This window comes from Rhinatrema bivittatum, chromosome 4 (genome assembly GCF_901001135.1).
Source record: "Rhinatrema bivittatum chromosome 4, aRhiBiv1.1, whole genome shotgun sequence".
NCBI classification, from domain to species: Eukaryota; Metazoa; Chordata; class Amphibia; order Gymnophiona; family Rhinatrematidae; genus Rhinatrema; species Rhinatrema bivittatum.
The window spans coordinates 122,787,832-122,806,832 of record NC_042618.1 but is presented as its reverse complement, the minus strand read 5'-3'; the positions used below and the strand labels follow the sequence as shown (position 1 = coordinate 122,806,832).

The 19,001-nt window shown below is 42.6% G+C and overlaps 1 protein-coding gene across 1 annotated transcript in view; it reads right to left on the bottom strand.

The window, feature by feature from the left end:
* The window catches only part of LOC115090106 (serine/arginine-rich splicing factor 5-like), a 171,333-nt gene that overhangs the window by 24,255 nt on the left and 128,077 nt on the right, over nucleotides 1–19,001 (bottom strand). Inside the window, 2 exon segments of the mRNA XM_029598808.1 lie at nucleotides 5,096–5,169; nucleotides 10,482–10,554. Coding sequence (XP_029454668.1) covers nucleotides 5,096–5,169; nucleotides 10,482–10,554 — 147 coding nt within the window.

Below are 19,001 nucleotides of genomic sequence, written 5' to 3'. Positions count from 1 at the left end.
ATCGGAGAAAATTCTTTTTCACTCAACGCACAATAAAGCCCTGGAATTTGTTGCCAGAAGATGTGGTTAGTGCAGTTAGTGTAGCTGGGTTCAAAAAAGGTTTGGATAAGTTCTTGGAGGAGAAGTCCATTAATGGCTATTAATCAATTATACTTAGGGAATAGCCACTGCTATTAATTGCATCAGTAGCATGGGATCTTCTTAGTGTTTGGGTAATTGCCAGGTTCTTGTGGCCTGGTTTTGGCCTCTGTTGGAAACAGGATGCTGGGCTTGATGGACCCTTGGTCTGACCCAGCATGGCAATTTCTTATGTTCTTATGAGTTGTGAAAGGACCATGTGGAGGTCCCAGGAAACCGCCGGGGACGAGTGGGGGGCTTCAGTTGTAGCAAGCCCCTCATGAATCGACCCACAAGCGGATGGCAAGAAATTGCGGAGTCATCCGAACCCCGATGGTATGCCCCTATGGCACGGAGGGGAATCCTCACTGATGTGGTGTGCAGACCAGGTAGTCCCAATAGTGCAGAAGGGGAGCAAGAGAAGAGATCTAGCCTGCGACCCTCGCATCAGGCAGAGAACCTTTTCCACTTCAGATTATAGGACTTCCTGGTGGAAGGTTTTCTGGACTCCAGGAGGACACGAGATATCCCCTCCGACAGGCCAAGAGCCTCTACCGTCACCTGGTCAACATCCAAGCCGTAAGGGCCAGGGTCTGCAAGTTGAGGTGGTGGAGCCTGACCTGGTCCTGGGTGATGAGGTCCGGAGCTGCCCCCAATAGGATTGAGGGGTGTGAAGCCAGGTCCTGAAAGGTCAGGACCCAGACCTGACAGGGCCAGCAGAGGGCAATCAGAATCATGGAGCCCTAATCCTGCTGCAACTTCTGAAGCGTCTTGGATATAAGCATACAGCAACCCTGTGCCCCAGTGGATTGTGAAGGTATCTGCTAAGGGAGCAGAAGCAGTGCACTTTGTTTTCCACGGGGGCAAACAGGTCTTTGTCCGGGATCCCCCAGCAGCGGAAGATGCGGTTCGCTACCTCCTGACAGAGGGACCCATTCGTGGGGCCTGAACATCCGTCTCAAAGTGTCGGCCAGAATGTTGTCCACCCCCAGGAGGTACTCCGCCCAGAGAGTGATGCTGTTCTCAATAGCCCATGACCAGACATGGACTACCTCCCGGCAGAGGAGAAATGACCCTGTTCCTCCCTGCTTGTTCAGGTCCCATATGGCCAGCTGATTGTCCATCTGAACCAGAACTACATTGTTCACAAGTTGCTCTCGGAACACCCACAGGGCATAGCGAACTGCTCTCAGCTCCATGAAAATGATCTGGAGCCGTGACTCCTGAACCAACCAGAACCCTTGGGTGCGGTAACCCAGAACATGTGCTCTCCACCCCGAATGAGAAGAGTCAGTTGTCAGCATGGCTTGGGGCTGAGCACTCCAGAAGGGGCAACCCCACTCTAGGTTTGAGGAGGATCGTCCACCATAGGAGGGACTGCCGTAACCTTGTCATGACTAAAATAAAGCATGCAGATCCTGTAACGCCTGAAACCATTGAGAGCGCAGTGTCCACTGCGCATGTGTAGCTGAGCAAACAGGGTCATTTGTACTGCCGCCGCCATATGGCCCAGCAGCTGGAAGAACTGTTGAGTGGAGACCTGGGGGCAGTTGGAGAGGTGCTGGACAAGAGCCGCTAAGGTCTCTGCTCTCTCCCGAGGCAGAAAAGCCTTCGCCTGGACAGTGTCCAGGCATGTCCCAATGAAGACCAGTTGTAAGGATGGCTGGAGAAGGGATTTGGGATAGTTGATTAGGAATCCCAGAGTCTCCAAGGTGTCGATCATAAGGCGCTTGGCACTCTGAGCCCCCTGTTGGGAGTTGCCCTTGATAAGCCAATCATCGAGGGTAGGGGAAAACATGAATCCCTTGCCTTTGGAGATGGGCCCCAACTGACTGGCAGATAGGGAGCATGAGCCAACCTTCTCCAAGGGACCCCGGTCGGAGGTCATCTCCAGATGTTCACAGATTTGGGTAATTGCCAGGTTCTTGTGGCCTGGTTTGGCCTCTGTTGTAAACAGGATGCTGGGCTTGATGGACCTTTGATCTGACCCAGCATGGCAATTTCTTATGTTCTTAACACCACGATAGGGTTCTGTGGTGGTGCTGTAGTGCCAGAGGTGGTCTAGTCTGTCTGTTTCGTCATGGAGACAGGCCTTTGAGTCCTGGACCTTGGTGCAGGAGGTTAATATTAACGAGGCCTCTAGAAAGGCCATTTGGGATATTGTCGTGGGGGCTTCCTGGTAGATTGGGTGTCAGAAGTACTAGCTGACAACTGCTGAAAGGTCTTCTGGTAGTCCTTCAGCTGAGCCACAGCCTCCTTAATCTAGTCTCCAAACAGGTTCTCGCCTGTACATGGCAAGTCAGCCAGACAATCGTGGACCTCAGGGCGCAAGTCAGCAGCTTGTAGCCATGCCGTACAAAGGGCACCAATACCCGCTGCAGCAAACCTCGTGGCTGTCTCGAAAACATCATAAGATGAACGGACCTCATGTTTATCACACTCCAGGCCCTGATGGACAAGGGACTGAAAGTCATCCTAGAATTGCTGCGGCTGACGCTCACTAAATTCCAGGGCCTGCTTCCATAGGTTGCAGGAATATTGTCCTTTGTAAAGTTGGTAGCAGGCTATGCGGGCAATAAGCAGAGCACCCTGAAACACTCAGCACCCCAACGCCTCAAGAGCTTTATGGTCGCAACCTGGAGGAGCAGAGGCATAGGTATGAACCCTCTAAGCTGTGACCCTTCGGGGATGCGGGGGGGGGGGGGGGGGTTTGAAGGCCTGGTCCTTAAGGGCACCAGGAGAGGCGCAGAGGCATTTGAGGGACCTCGAGGCTGCACGGGATACAATGGCGTCAGCGGGAATGGGGCACCGAAGCAATCGGTGGAACCAAACCTGAGTGCCTTAGGAGAGATAGCAGGGTGAGGTGGCACCTTGTGTCTCCAGGCCGCCATGGAGTCCAATGGCCCTTCCTCGGAGGAGGAGTCGCTCACCAATATGGGGGCCGATGGCAGCGGCTGCAGAGAGACTTGGGGCATTGAAGCTGGCTGCATCAGTTTTATACCAAGCAGCATGTCGAGCCGCTCCAGCAAAGACACAAGGCTCTTGTGGAGGAGGCAGTACCCAGGGAACCAGAGGCTCGAGGCCCTCCAGGGCCCGGCTGACTGCAAACGCCGCTCTAATTCTTCCTCAAAGGCCACTGAGGAGAGAATGGCCTGAGGAGGAGCTGGCAGAATCAGTATATCCCCTGGTGTAAGGGGAACCGAGCCCTCCACCGGCGTCAGTGGAGGCCACTTGGAGGCATCTGTGGGGTCGGAGGGAATGGTCTCCTCTGCCCTCGACCGCTTCGAGGGAGGCCCAGAGGTTGATGCCTTCTCACAGTCTGGTTTGGAAGAAGAATATGATCGATGCAGATGCTTTTTAGATCGTTCTCGATTAGCACCGTGGTCCTTGCTCGATACTGATGACAACGTCAAGGAACCCGATCGGGATGCCAGGGATAACGGACGGTCCCCTGCACAGAGCTCGAAACCAGGCAAGACAGGGGGAGGAGAACCTGACAGAGTAAGAGCCGGGGGCTCTTTTCCAAGCGGGGTAGAAGTCACCAGCGCAGAGGATGGCTCAGACCGCTTAGACGCAAAACGTTTTTCCATTTTGTCGAGGTGGCCCAACAATCCTTGGGGGTCATCTGGGCACAGAGATCGCAGATGTGAACATCATGAGAAGCCCTCAGGCAAAGGTCTGACCTTGTGGGGGTCTTTGATGGACATAGTCAGGGGCACTGGAGGCATTGGCAGAAGCCGGTCGATGCCATGGGGGAAAAAAAAAAAAAAAAAAAAGTGTGGCGCACGATCAATGTCCGGCAGACACAAAATGGGGATAGACTGCGAGAACACGAAGCACTTACAGATTGCTGCCCTACAAGGGCGAGGGACTCTACGTGACACTGTTAAAAGAGGTTCAAAACACGTGAACTAGCCAAAAAGGTCTAAAGAAGCGTGAGCTCCAAAACCGAGAGGTGATAGCTCCGCGGAAAAGAAGAGACTGAAGAGGGACCCTGCATGGATGTGTGGTTAGCAGCCTGCTGGGCATGCTTAGTGTGCCTGTCAAGGTTCCTAGAAACTTTGACAAAAGCTTTCCGTGCCGGGCTCCATCCAATGTCACCCGTGCGTGAGGACTACCATCCTGCTTGTCCTTGGAGAACATGTAAAACTTTTTTTGACCCAGTTCTCTTCCTGCTTCTTTTTAGGATGGAGCTGGAAGCCTAATGATCCTCTGAATTATGGCACTATAAACCTTCATTTGCAACTTTGCTTTGCCCCCATTCCCTAGTCCACCATCGAAGCACCAGTCCTCGGTCAGCGTTCATGGACTCAATCTATTCACTATGTGCTGCAAGTATGAAACTGCTGGGATTCCTTCTCCCTTTTGGGGCTGTGAATGCTGCTGCAATATACAAAGCTTGGGAATTGAACCCACATTTTCTGCATGGCTGGTCCAACAGTGAGCAACTTAGTTTAGTAAGAGTAACACTGGCAAACCATAACATTTAATTGCACGTTTTATTTGCCTTTTTTTTTTAAAGGGTTAAAATATAATAAAACGCACATTTACTGTGTGTATACAGTAACAAAAACCTGCTACACTATCAGGTGGGACACACATTTTACAAGGAAAATCATTTTATAAATTTAAATAGAAGACATACCCAATCAGGTCTTTTGTTCACATTTCTTTGCTTTATATGGGCATGCTCATTTATTATTATTGTGTTAAAAAGATGTCCCTGCCTTCATGGAAAGAATTTTAACAAAGCAGGGCTGGCTGTTCAGTATGGAGATTAGAGCACCAAGCTACAAACCTAGATGATAAAGTTTTAGTAAATCTGTGTTCAGAATTACTTCTTTCAGGAGAGATATACTGTAGCCTTGTGTTGCATCTTGTACAGCTCTGTCTATACTAATAGTAATACATACAAATGATTTACTAGTACAACTAATGTTTAAATAATAAGATGGTGACTAGAAAAATACAGCCTTACCCTTCATTCCTGTTATTTCTGTGTGCATCCACATAGGTTACTTCCCCTGCCTTTCTCATGAAATCTTTAAGATCCTGCATTGAAAATTTAGCATTCAAATTAAAGAACACCATACTCACAGTTTAAGTGATTTTACAATGATCTATTGTTAGTAACCCACACTCTAAAATGTTGTGCTGTACATAAAAGGTAGACTGGCTTTTTAAAAAACTCAGTCTCAAAGATAAAACTACCACTGAAAGCATATCCCCCAAATAGTAATTCATATAAAAATTATACTAAAACCTGTAATTTTAATAAAGCCCATCTAATTATCCCATAAGCAGCTCAGTAACAGAAATGTAGCACATCAATTAGAAATAAAGGATTAGACTAGTGACAGTTAAGAAAATAATGAAAAAACAAATCAGCAGTGCCTAGAAAAGTATTCACCAACTCTTGAACTGTTTAATATTTTAATATAAAACAGAACAGACTAAAGGAGCTTCTTCACATGCCTCTGAATCAGATTAACATACAGCATGACCAAATATTAATGTCAATTTAAGATAATAAACATAATATATTAGCTGCCAAAGTTAGCTAGTATATATATATATATTTTTTATTTTTTTTTTTAAATATCCCAAGTAATATCTAGCATTTTAGAGCCCCAAGCTACTTACCACAACATACCATATTGTGATCAGATGGTTTAAAACAGTTACCTTAAGCAAAGAGTCGCTTGTCCAATACCTAGCAGGTCAAGTAGAACTGCCTTTCAGAATTCTCCCTTACATGAGAAGGGCAGGAGAATGCATCATACCAAAATGCTGCAGGAAGGATGCACCAGAGCCCCAGTAAAAGTTTGAGGTACACCCTGAAACCAATGGACAATCTCCGGAGGTGGCTACAGAACCTGAGGCTGACCTGTGCTAGCCAATCTTGCTCAAACCTGGCCAAACCAAGAGCTGGTTTGCCAAAACAGGAGGATCATAGGAACCAAAAGGAAACTTCAGAACAGGCCCAGCCCTAGAATTTCAGCCATTAGGAAACCCCAAATTCTTGGGCTGTCCTCCACACAAGAGAAACGAGGGTTAACCCAAAGAAAGGCTGTTAAAAGAGGTTCAAAATGCACTTGGTTAGATATTTGAGGGAAAAAATACAAACAAAAAAGTAAATAAAATATATGTAAAAATCTATATAGTGTATTCACTACAAAATAGAGGATGGCTCAGTTTTCCATTATGTCATTACATTCAAGAATGTGCAATACATAGATTTGGAAATAAAAGGCATATTTTAGAATTTTGGGCATATCTTGCGCAGATACCATATTCAATATTAAATCTCTAGAATACAAATATAATCTTTACAGTTCCCAGTTAAAATCCATCTTTTATTCTTTTAACAGTACAAACGTATTTATTATTCACAGTTTTAAATGTAACTGCTATAGCATTATTACAGATTTAAAGCAGCTGTTCAAGACATTCAAACATTTTAGATTTGCCCAACTTCTTTCAAACTTACAATGTCAATAAAAACAGTGCTGTACACACTCCAGGAAGGCAGAATGCTTAACAAAACTATCAATTGTTTTTTTGTGATTTTGCATAGTAATTTGCTATCAGACCATTGCTAGGTCAGTCATACATGGAAAGCAACACCATGAGACTATACAGAGATCAGTCACGAGGAGACAGATACTAGAATGTTACACTGGCACCAGTGCTCTCTGAACAGTGTACCTCAAACCTCAGTGACATGGCTACAGTTGTGCATAAGGCTGGAGAGGAGAAGAGTCAAGGGATGCAGTGCTGAAGCTGCCAGGATCCAGCAAAAAGCAGGTGAAGAAGGATGTGTGGTGGAGAATAAAAAACAAAAAATTGACAAGTGGGAAAAAAAGTAAAAAGGAGAAAGGAAAAAAAAAAGAAAATCAGCTAACTGTATAAATAAAAGTTGGGAAACCATACTAGTGAAAGGAAAGTTTAAATTTTCTAAATTTTTAAATTTAACTGACATTAGGCAAAGCCAACTAAGGTTACAATATATATATATATTTTTTTTTTTTAAACTCTAAATGAGGTGTATATTGTACTGCAAACAAGACTGCAAATGGAGTTCTCAAAGACATGCATGCATACCAAATCACTCCACAGACTTGGGGAAAACTGAGAAGGAACAGTGATAAAAACATTTAAAAAAAACCCCACAAACAAAAAAAGATTTGGATGTTGATTTTCTTTGCTTTCCAGAAGTGTGTCCAAGACTGTACCTTTAAAATCCATGAGCACAGCCATTTGTAATTGCTGATTTAAGATCAAGATATAAAGATATTCATTCATTTATGTCAGTAGTTTAAACTATAGACTAACACTCTGAGCCATCCTAAAACACAATAATTTTGATTTGCTAAGGATCATGAACAATTATACTTTAATAGAAAAAAAAGATACTAAACAGTACAGATTTGACAATTTGAACAATGTTTGGCTTTTTAAATTGATGTCCTAGGACAGACCAAAAAATAGTTTTTTGGGGGGTTTTTTTTTTTTAAAGGATTTAAAAAAAAATAAATGTATTTTTCCTTATTTTATGCTAGTTTCTTTGTGACATAAAATACTTGCAAGCATGATCCTTAGCAATTTTTCTAAAATGACAATTAAAATTTCTTATTTTTAATAAAACCATAAATCAAAAGTGCTAGAAAACAGTGATAACACACACCCAAGTCTTGATTTTTGCTTCATTTTGTTACAGGCCCTTACTCTAAAAAAAAATTAAGAAATTAAAAAAAAAAAAAAAAAAAGCACAAGTGCCACTCAAATTGTATGTGGGGGCCCCAACTGAAAATTAATAAGGGGTATATTTTAGTCTCTTCTAGCTTTGGCGTTTTGAATTCTATGCTGTATCTTCAATAAGTAAGGGTCTCAGTTATTCTCACACACTAAAACTGCATTGAACACCGCAAGCTTTTGATACTCTTGTACAAAATAATAGTATGTTGGGGTTGGAGATGGGGAAGGAATGGCATTTAAGATTAAATTTAGAGGCAGTCTAAACATACAATGTTATACATTTGCATGCAAGTGTTTAACCTCATTAAAATGGGATTAAACACACAATAACACTTTTGTATTCTATTAAAATGCCATGTAAATTGTGTTTTTTCTGTATGTCCCATCTCAGTTTCCTGTTTTTCAGAAATAATCCGATGTCTGTTATGATCAGCATGACGGTGAATGGCAATGGAGTGACTGGTCATTGATTGCACAGTCCCCAAACAGGACACACTGAGAACCAGACCATGAAAAGAAAGCATCCACCACTAGCATATTCTGACATTGTCAGGATAAGAAACAACGCTCAAAAATGTTATTGGGGATAAGAGGATGTGGCAAAATATTTCTTAAAATGCAAATGTGATGCCATTTCTTAAAGCCTCTCTCCTCTAATGTGAGAATGGGGGTGTGGGGAGAGAGTTATCAGGATTTTGAACGGAACATTTTTAATAATGCCTTTTTTTTTATATAAAGTCAACAGGCCTTCTATGCTTCCTTTAATTCACATTGGCAAATCTGTATGCAGCCTAATGAGAGAGACAAAGCAAAGAGGGTATGTAAAATTAAACTAAAAGTAATACCTAGCTGATTAAGCTAGACTTGTTGTAGTGAGTGATTTTACTTATGGTAGGTGGCATAGTTGGACTATAGAGTATGTTTCTTATTGAGTTGTTGATTTTATATTGTTTAGATTTATGATTTGTACACTGCCTTGGGCAATCTTTTATCAAGAAGGCAGTATTTTTTAAATAAATATATGCCTCGCCTGAATGAGTCCCCTTTTCCTCAATCTATTAAAAAAGGCAAAAGCTAAACAAAAAGAACTTTTACAGAATATAAAAAATGAATCCAAATGTTTAAAAAAATAGCCATAGATTTTGATTTTGTGTGGTAGAGTTTAAGTTAAAAGAACTCATATGTTTATTTTCTTTATAGCCCTGTACCAGGTGAATATACCTATTTGGCTAGAAGCTGATTTTTCTATTAAAATCTCTCTCATTGAACACGTTTTAAAACCGTAATCCACAAGTAAAACAAATGCATTCATGTTGGCTTGTGCCCCTTGAACTAAATGGCGGACAAGCTGACTGCTCCTGCATCTAAGTAAAAACCAGAGCATGGTTTTCAAGCTGTTTAGATATTAAAAGAAAAACAAAATCTCCCCTAGTTTACCCATTTTCCTTACAGAAAACATAAGCGTATACTTTTAAAGTGATGGTTAATTTTGTGTTACTGCGTTTAATCTTAACCTTCTGCCAGGGGTTTCTTATAATTAAATGGCTTCCATGGAAGATTAGTTCTGTATGTCAATTGTTCGTGACCATTCCACTTTCCTTTCACCATCTCCCCCAAGAATGTGCTTGTGGGAATCAAAACTAGATCTAGAACAGTGCTTCCCAACTCTTTTCTGGTGACACACCTAATCAGTTGGCTTTTCAGGATATCCAGAATGAATTTGCAGGAGATAGATTTGCAAATAGAAACTGTGGAAAATTGTGGAAATCCTGAAAACCCAACTGGCTAGCTGTGCTCTCAAGAAAGGGTTGGGAAACACTGATCTAAGAAGATACTCAAGACATGAGCACAAGAGTGAAACTGATTCAGGTGTTTACCAATGCAACACTGGGACTACAAAATAGGCATTAACCCTTTAAAAATGAGGTGCCATGTTTCCTTGGATAAATATTGATATTTTTCAACTATTTATTCCACCAATAAAAATTAATATACTGTACCCCTGAAAAACTCTTAATTACAACTCTTTACTAACATCTCCAAAATTATCTGATATCCATAAAAGAAAAGAAATATTCAGGAGACAAAATCTGCCCACTGAACAAGTCCTCAGCAAATAGGAACATGAGTATCTGAAAGACTTGGGACTATCTATACTGGATATCCAGAATGATAATTTAAATGTCTGGTTTCTGCACACAAAAAATGATTTGAATCATATCTGATTTATGAAAACCTTAAAGGATTACGACAAATTTCTACACTTACCAGGGACTTGTACTGTGAAGATCTTTGTATAAACATACCTAGAGAACATATTTTAGAGAGCCTTACAGGCTAAAACTAATCATGGAAACAAATTTACACAAAGGCATTTTGCAAAAAGTATGTTGTGCTTCCATTTGTCACTCTATATATGTATTGAGTGAATATTCAATTTAATCTGTATCATAAGAAACATTTATGATGTAACATTCACTGAAAATCATCACCATAGCATCAATGGAAGACAACATCCTTTATAACTAATGCTGACTTTTCTCACAGCAATACAGAGAAAAAAAAATAGAGATGAAGTAAGAGCAGCAAAAAAGATAAAGGCTCACCTGCCAGCTAACACGAGATGAAAGGTTTTCCACAATAATTCTGTGCTCAGTACGAACAGGAGGGCCGTACCTACTGAAGGAATAAATAAGATGTCTCTTCTGTAAGGTTCTATTAGATCGTAAACGATAGCAAGTGACAAAGATGGAAGTTACTTCAATGAGAAATTTATCTAGTTTAAAACCAGCACAGTACTGTCCCAGGATTTATCAGATTTATTTCATTAACAGATCATGGCCACTGATATAAGGAGCTTCTATGCCACAGCTACTTTTCAGGGAGTCTGACCTAAGTTCCAGTCTAAAACAACTTTTCAATAAAGAGAAATGCAATTTTACCTGATAATTTTCTTTTCCTTGAATACAGTCAGTCCAAACGGGTTATATCCACTGATCAGTACATGGAGATAGAAACTAACTGACTTGCTGATGTTACCCCTTTATCCATGCTAACCTCAGCCTGCCAGTATTACCTGTATTAAACTAAGGGGCTGATGCAATAAAGTGTGCCCATCCTAGTGTATGGGTTTACACGTGGTCAGGCACACGTTTTGGGCGCCCGAGACTAGCACCTGATGCAGTTAAGGAGATTAACGCATCCAAAACATGCGCCCTAACAAATGCGAACCTGATAGCACCCAACACATGCAAATTCCATGTAGATGAGGACATTAGCTATTACTACCTGATGCAGGAAAGCACAGAGCGCCCAACACACACTTTCAAACTAGAGGAATTTAACGCAAGGACCAGAAGTAGAGTAAAGTCACTCTGAGCAATTTTTAATCAGTGAAGTGATTCAGAATTATTATTTGAGTCAACTCACAGTCAAGGACTCATGAGAAACATTACAAAATATGGTCCTCTGGGTTGTGATAAATGTGTTCTCCTTAGTATTATGCAGGCTCTTGAATTTAATTCTTACGGTGGCAAAAAATCAATGTATATTGATTGGCTCAAAAAGAAGTGCATGTTTCTTATGACCACACAATTTAGACACCTGTAGAAATGGGCGCCTGCTATAAAACTGCTGCATGCAAAATTGGCACCTCAGCAAAATAACCAAAGCAAGCATGATCAAAACGGATGCTCGTATTAAGCGCCTATTGCAATTGTGGGTTCTTGATGCAATAACCTCTTGAGTGCCAAAACACACATTCTCCTATAGTGCACTCTTTTTTACACTGCCTCTTATTTACATATTACATCAGGGCGCACAGGGATGTGGCTGGGCATGCGTAAGGAAAAGAGGCGCTCAATACAAGCACCTATTTTCAACACACGTCTTATTGCATCGGCCCCTAAGTTAGGAATTTATAACATACCCCAAAACCAAAGGGCTTTCCAGAACAAAGACAAAACAAAAGGGAAAAAAAAACCCCCAACTACGCACAACTCCTTTGTTACCAAAGTGCTTTCCTCACAAAGCACGTGCCACCTCAATCTCTTAATGGTTGCAACAAGGATGGAAAAGAAAAATAAGTTTGGCAGTAGAGGGAGGATTCTGGATGGGTCCAATTGCATTAAAAGAAAAAAAAATTATCAAGTAAGATTTTATTTCTCATTTCCCATCATCCAGTCAGCCCAGTCCATACAATTGGGATACACACAAGCTATTCCTGAATTGGGTGAGAAGCTGCCAAACCCACTCTTAATACCTCAATAGCAAAGGAGGCTTCTTCCCTTGTTCTCACATGCAAATGGCAATGTTTTGAAAAAGATTGCAATGAAAACCAAGTTGCTACATTACAATCTCCTGCGGCAAAAGCAAATGGAGCTCTGCTCAAATTGCTGTTTGAGATCTAGTAGAATGTGCTTTGACTGGACTTGGGCAAGGACTTTCTTTTATCACTGTAAGCAGTTACAATGATTCCTTAATCCATCAAGCAACCAAAGCCTTGCCTTTTCTAGTATCACTGAACGAAACAGAGGTGATCTGACTTTCTAAAACCATTGGTGACTTTCAAAATCACAAGAGAACTCTTCAAACATCCAAACACTGTACTCCCTCACATTACCCCTCTTACTAAAGGAAAGTAAGCAGAAAGACTGATTCAAATGAAAAGCCGACACTTTCTTAAGAAAGGAAGGCATTATATGAATTTTCACTATATCCCTTGTAATCACTAGGTAGGGTTCCTTACAAGAAAAAGCCTACAACACAGATGCTTCTGGTTGAACAAATCACTGCCAGAAAACCACCTTCAGTGAAACTGACCTAAGAGGTGCAAACTGTGAGCCAATCAAGACAAGATCACAATCAGTTCCCAAGAAGGAACCGGGATCCCTCTCCAGAAACCTAACAGGTTTAACCCCTCAGAAAATGAGAAAGATAGGGGTCTTCTAAATACTTGGCCCTTATCACATGCAATAACTGCAAGCTGAACCTTCAAGGAATTCAGACCCTCCTATAAACATCTGAGGACACAGGGCACCACCTGCTTCCTGGAACACCATTGTTCAAAAATCCTCTGAATTCTCACATAAGCTACAGAAGTAGAGGATTTTCTGACCTAAAAAGAGTTTTCACCATTGCCCAATAACCTTTCTTGTTCAAATGAGTCCACTCAAGGGTCAAACTGTAAGACAAAGCTGACATGGATCGCTGTGAAGAGGAGGTCCCTGCAAGAGCAGGGCCTTTTCTAGAGCAAACTGCAACAGAATCCCATCCAGCTGACATCAGCATACCCAGGATACCTTGACCAGTGCACAGCCACTAATATGACCAGGCCCCAATGACTCGAGACTTTAACCATCGACCATATCAAGGGAAATGACAGGAAGACAACCATCTCGCCCAAACGGCCACTACTGAACCAAGGCCTCCCAGCCTGGACGAATCTCTCTTCTGAAAACCCATTACGCCTTTACGTTCACCTTGGTCAGCATCAGATCAATCACCGGTGCTCTTCATCTATTCACCATTTGAATGTCATTTGAGATGACCACACTCCAGGATTGACCACATTCCTGCTGAGAAAATCTGAACGGTCTCCAATCTTGCAATATGTGAGGTGGATATCTTCATATTTTTTCCGCCTAGTGCAGTATTGATCGTATCTCTTCCAATACCTGAGGGTTCCTGATTCCTCCCTGATTCATATATGCCACTTTTGTAGTATTAATCTCACTGCCTTACCTTTCAGAAGGGGAGCAACCCTGAGCTTTCTCCTTTGACCACAAACCTTGAGCCACGTGCCCCAGACAATGCCCCCTCCCATTCCGGAAAGATTGGCATTTGTTGTCACCATCATCCAGGCTGGATCTTGAGCTCCACATCGCTCAGCAAACTCCTGGAGTGTATCCACCATGCCAAACTCATGCTCTGGTACTGGAAGATGGATAAAGCTTTTGCATTTGAAGGTCCTATCTGATCAACATCCCTCTTTGAAGAGGCCTCATATATGCTCTTGGCTAGAGGTCCAAATCCAACACTGCTGCTATGGATCCCAAAAGCTGAAATAACTTCTGTTTCACTTTTGCCCAACACCAGTACTTGAACTTGCTGTCAAAGCTTTTGAACTCTTTGTTCCATTAAAAGGATACAACCCAATTTCGAATCGAACAAAGTTCCCAAATATTCTAGCATCTGAGAAAGCTGCAAACTGCTCTTGGAGACTTTTCTAACAGAGTTCCTATAATATCTACCATTCTGTTGGTGACCAATGAAATTTTGCTGTTCCGACTTAGCTCTTATGAGCCAATTTGTCCAGGTACGGGTGCACCAAGATTCCCTTTTTTCACAGAACTGCTACCACTATTTCCATCACCTTTGAAAAGTTCTGAGAAGCCATGGCTAGTCCAAAGGACAGGGCTTGAAACTGAAAATGCCCCCCATTACTGAAAAAAGAAGAAACCTCTTAGGATACTCCCCGATTGGAATGTGTAGATAGGCTTTTGCAAGATCCAGGGAGGTCAGGAATTCTCCCTGCCTTACTGCCCTGACCACCGATTTTAAGGTTTTCATTTAAAAGTGACACACACTTAGGAATCTATTCACCTGCTTCAAGTCCAGAATTGGAAAAAAAGGTCCCTTCCTTTTTGGAAACCACAAAATAAACAGAATACTGTCCCTGACCACACTAAGGCCTTAGTACAAGAATTACTGCTTTCAAGCAGAGGAGACTTTGAAGCATCTCTCACTGCCTTTTTCATCCTAAGTGACAAAGGGAAAGCATAACATGACCGTGGACAAAGGCCACATGGACCATCCACCAATTTATCTAGCCTTACAAGGCCCATCATTCCCTCACAGAATCCCTGTATTTATCCCATGCTTTCTGGAATACAGATAGTTTTATCTCCACCACCTCCACTGGGAGGACGTTCCATGCATTCCCTACTCTCTCTGTAAAAAAATATTTCCTAAGATTATTCTTGAGCCTACCCCCTTTCACCCTCACTCTAGAGCCTCCTTTCCATTGAAAGAGGCTCGCCTCCTGTGCATGGAAACTTTTGAAATATTTAAATGTCTCTTTCATATCTTTCCTTTAGAGTACACATGTTTAGATCTTTAAGTCTATCCCCATATGCTTTAGAACAAAGGCCACCCTCTAGATCAAATCCAACCAGTTTATATCATTTTGAAAGTGCTGTCTTCAGAACTGTACATAGTATTCCAATTGAGATCTCACCAGGGAACTATACAAGGGCAATATCACCTCCCTTTTTCTTTTGACCATTCCACTCCCTATAAAACATGGAAGACTGTCTAAAAGCCAGGAAGCAGATGGAACAAAATGTAGATCAGTCACCTTAGGTATAGGGATGCCTTTATTTAAAAGGCAAGGTATAACTTCACTCGATAAACAATATATATTCAGTATATGCCCAATATATATCCAAGATGTGCCTGACTCAGGCCTAAATGAATTACTCTGCATTTTTTAGCATTAAATCTTAGCTGCCAATCTCTAGACCAGGGGTCAGGAACCTTTTTGGCTGAGAGAGCCATAAATGCCACATATTTTAAAATGAAATTCCATGAGAGCCATACAATATGTTTAAAACTAAATACAAGTAAATGTGTGCATTTTATGTAAGATCACACTTTTAAAGTACAATAAGTCTCTGAAAATATTACACCAGGCCTTAAGACACCAATACATCTCCTATTAGGAAAACGGACCAAGTCAGGCTGCTATAGAGTCCTACACAGAAACTACACGCCAGCAGAAAACCTCACCTGAATCACGTGCTGTCCCTCACCTAACACAGAATAAAAAGACCAAAACGCGTAACAAGAAGCATGCAGAAAAAACTGAATTGGAAACTGCAACAAGCCAGAGTCTCTGTATGCAGTGTAACAAAGGAAAAAAGAAACATCACACATCCTTATAAAACAAATCAAGAAATATAAAATCATCAGCAGTAAAACTGTACTAACAAAAAGAACATATTTCGAAACAGCTGATGAGTGGAATATCCAATAATTAAAAACTCATATAAAACATTTCCAGATACCAACAAAATATTTCAAAATAGCAGACACAAAGACCCAGTAATGAAAAATAATAAGGATACAAAAATTGTTTTGCTCTGCATACCTGGGAACGTTTGATATCCAGGTGTCCTGAGATTGTTCTGAATTAGGAGGAGGAGGGGTGGTTTGCTTGGAACTTTCTCCTCTCTCAGTCACATACCAGCGCGCTCTCTCACACTGGCTCTCAATGACACACCTACACACACATGCTCTCAGTACTCACATATACACATGTTTTTTCTCTCTCACTTATATAGGCTCTTAATTACACATTTACACACATGCTGTCTATCTTTTCATGCTTACACACACACACACAGGCTTTCAATCACATAAATACATGCTGTCTTTTTCTCTCACACACAGACTCTCATTCACATGCTTACAAACATGTCCTCTCTTTCTCTCATTTACACACAGGCTCTCAATCACATACTCACATGCTCCCTCACCTAAATCAGCTCTCAATCACACACAGACACACATGGTCTCTCTCTCTCTCATTTAAACACAGGCTCTCAATCACATACTCCATCACCTAAACCAGCTCTCAATCACACACAGGCACACATGCTCTCTCTCTTACTTATACACACAGGCTCTTAATCATACATACACATGATTTCTCTCACACACAAAGGATCTCAATCATACACACATACTCTTTCACACAAACAGGTTTTCAATCACAAACTTACACATACAGGTTCCCAATGGTAAACTTACATTCATGCTCTCTCTCTCACAGGCAGGCTTTCAATCACAGACATACTCTCTTTCACATGTACAGGCTCTCAATCATTCACAGACATGCGATCTCTCACACACACACACAGGCCCGCCCCCCGCGGCCCGGAAGAGGAAGTGGAGAGTATCGGGTGCGTGCGCGGCAAGAAGAGGCCACGCTAGTGCGCTCGGCATCGGCCCGAAGAAAAGAAGACTGCAGCGCGGTTCGGAGGAAAATGAAGATCTTCAACCGCGGCCGATGGGACTCCGCCTCCGCGAGGGCTGAAAATGAAGAGGTTAGGGTTGGGAGGAGGCTGCTGCTGCCGCGAGTTCCCGGGGTGGGGGAGAGAGAGAGTGAATGAGCGAGCAAATCACTCTCTTCCCCCCCAACCCGGGAACTCGCGGCAGCAGAAGCCTCCTCCCAACGCTAACCTCTTCATTTTCAGCGGAGGCGGAGTCCCATCGGCCGCGGTTGAAGATCTTCATTTTCCTCTGAGCCGCGCTGCAGTCTTCTTTTCTTCGGGCCGATGCCGAGCGCACTAGCGTGGCCTCTTCTTGCCGCGCACGCACCCGATACTCTCCACTTCCTCTTCCGGGCCGCGGGGGGCGGGAAGAAGAGAGTACGCCGGTGCTGCTGACTCCAGCTGTCCTGCCGCGTTCCGCCCGGGCTGACAGCATTTTAAGCCCGGGTGGAGGAGGACCGGGGAGCAGCTGGGTCAGCGGGAAAGTGTGGCGACTGTCTGCGAGCCAGATGCAGCCCTCAAAAGAGCCATATCTGGCTCGCGAGCCATGGGTTCCCGACCCCTGCTCTAGACCATTCATCGAGCTTTGCTAGATCCCTCCTGTTTTCCACACCTTCATGGCAGTCTACCCTGCAGATTTTGGTATCATCAGCAAAAAGACAAACCTCTTCCAACAATCCTTCCTTTATGCAGCTCATGAAATTGTTGAAAATAAAAACAAACAGTCCCAGGACTGATCCCTGAGGCACACCACTAACAACATCCTCCTCCTCAGAGTAAATGCCATTTATCATTACCTTTTATCGCCTCCCACTCAGCCAGTTTCTAACCTAGTCGATCTCTCTAGGTCAGGGCTTCCCAAACCTGTCCTGGAGACCCCACAGCCAGTCTAGTTTTCAGGATCCTGAATCACACCATCTGGTGATCACTCTATGCCAGATCATCAACTACATCATCAGTTATTGTCCCCATTGGTAAACACTAGGTCTAAGTATTGCCTCCTCCTCTCATGGATTCAGTTACCAGTTGACAAAGCAGTTCTCCTTCCACAGAATCCAGGATCTGGATGTCCCAATCAACACTGACAAACCCCCTAACAGCAGCATCTCCACTTCAATAGCAATTTTGTGAATATCCTCCATTAAATCTCTATGCATCTCCTTTGTCTGTAACAGAGATCTGTATATTACACAATATAAATAATGTTCCATTCCCTCTTTCCAAATTAACCTACATTGCTGCCTCCTCACCTTATAAGCCCTGTAATTGTTGCTTTAATAATATTTTTTATATATATCACGCCTCCTTCATTCCTTCCTACCTGGTCCTTCCTGAATATATTGTAGCCCAGTATAACTATGTCCCAGTCATGTTTTTCTGTGTATCAACTCTCCGTGATAGCCATTACATCTAAATCAGCATCTTCAATGACTGCCTCTAGCTCCAGTACTTTATTTCCCATACTATGAGCATTATAGTACTTAGCTTTCCAGATATTGCCCTTTGTTCGCCATTTCTATACAACCATTAAATGTTTTATTTACCTTAGGTTTTTGTTCACCCATCACCGATGATTCTAGTTTAAAGTACTTATCAATAGGTTTGTCAGTATGTTGGAAGACACTGTGCCTGTTCAACAGGTAGATGCCATCTTTTCACAGCAGTCCCTGAAACATCATCCCATGATCCAGGAAGCTAGAACGTTCTCATCAACATAATCTATGCAGCCATTCACTTATCTCCAGAATACAAGCTTCCCTACCTGGGCCTTTATTCTTGTCTGGGAGGATGGAGGAGAATACCACATGTGCACCTAATTTGCTTTACTCTCTCTCTGAGCACCATTAAAGCACTTTTGATATGACCTGTGTGGTACCTGACTATCATTCGTGCCACATGGATGACCAGCATCAGACAGTAGGCTTGAGAATTTCTGGCAATCCCTCCATAATGTCTTGGATTTTGGCACCTAGCAGACAGCACACTTCTCAGAACGTCTGAAAACAGGACAGGAAATTTCCAGGTGAAACCCTCTTGTATTATCTTCAAAACCCAGTGATCTGAGGTAAAACT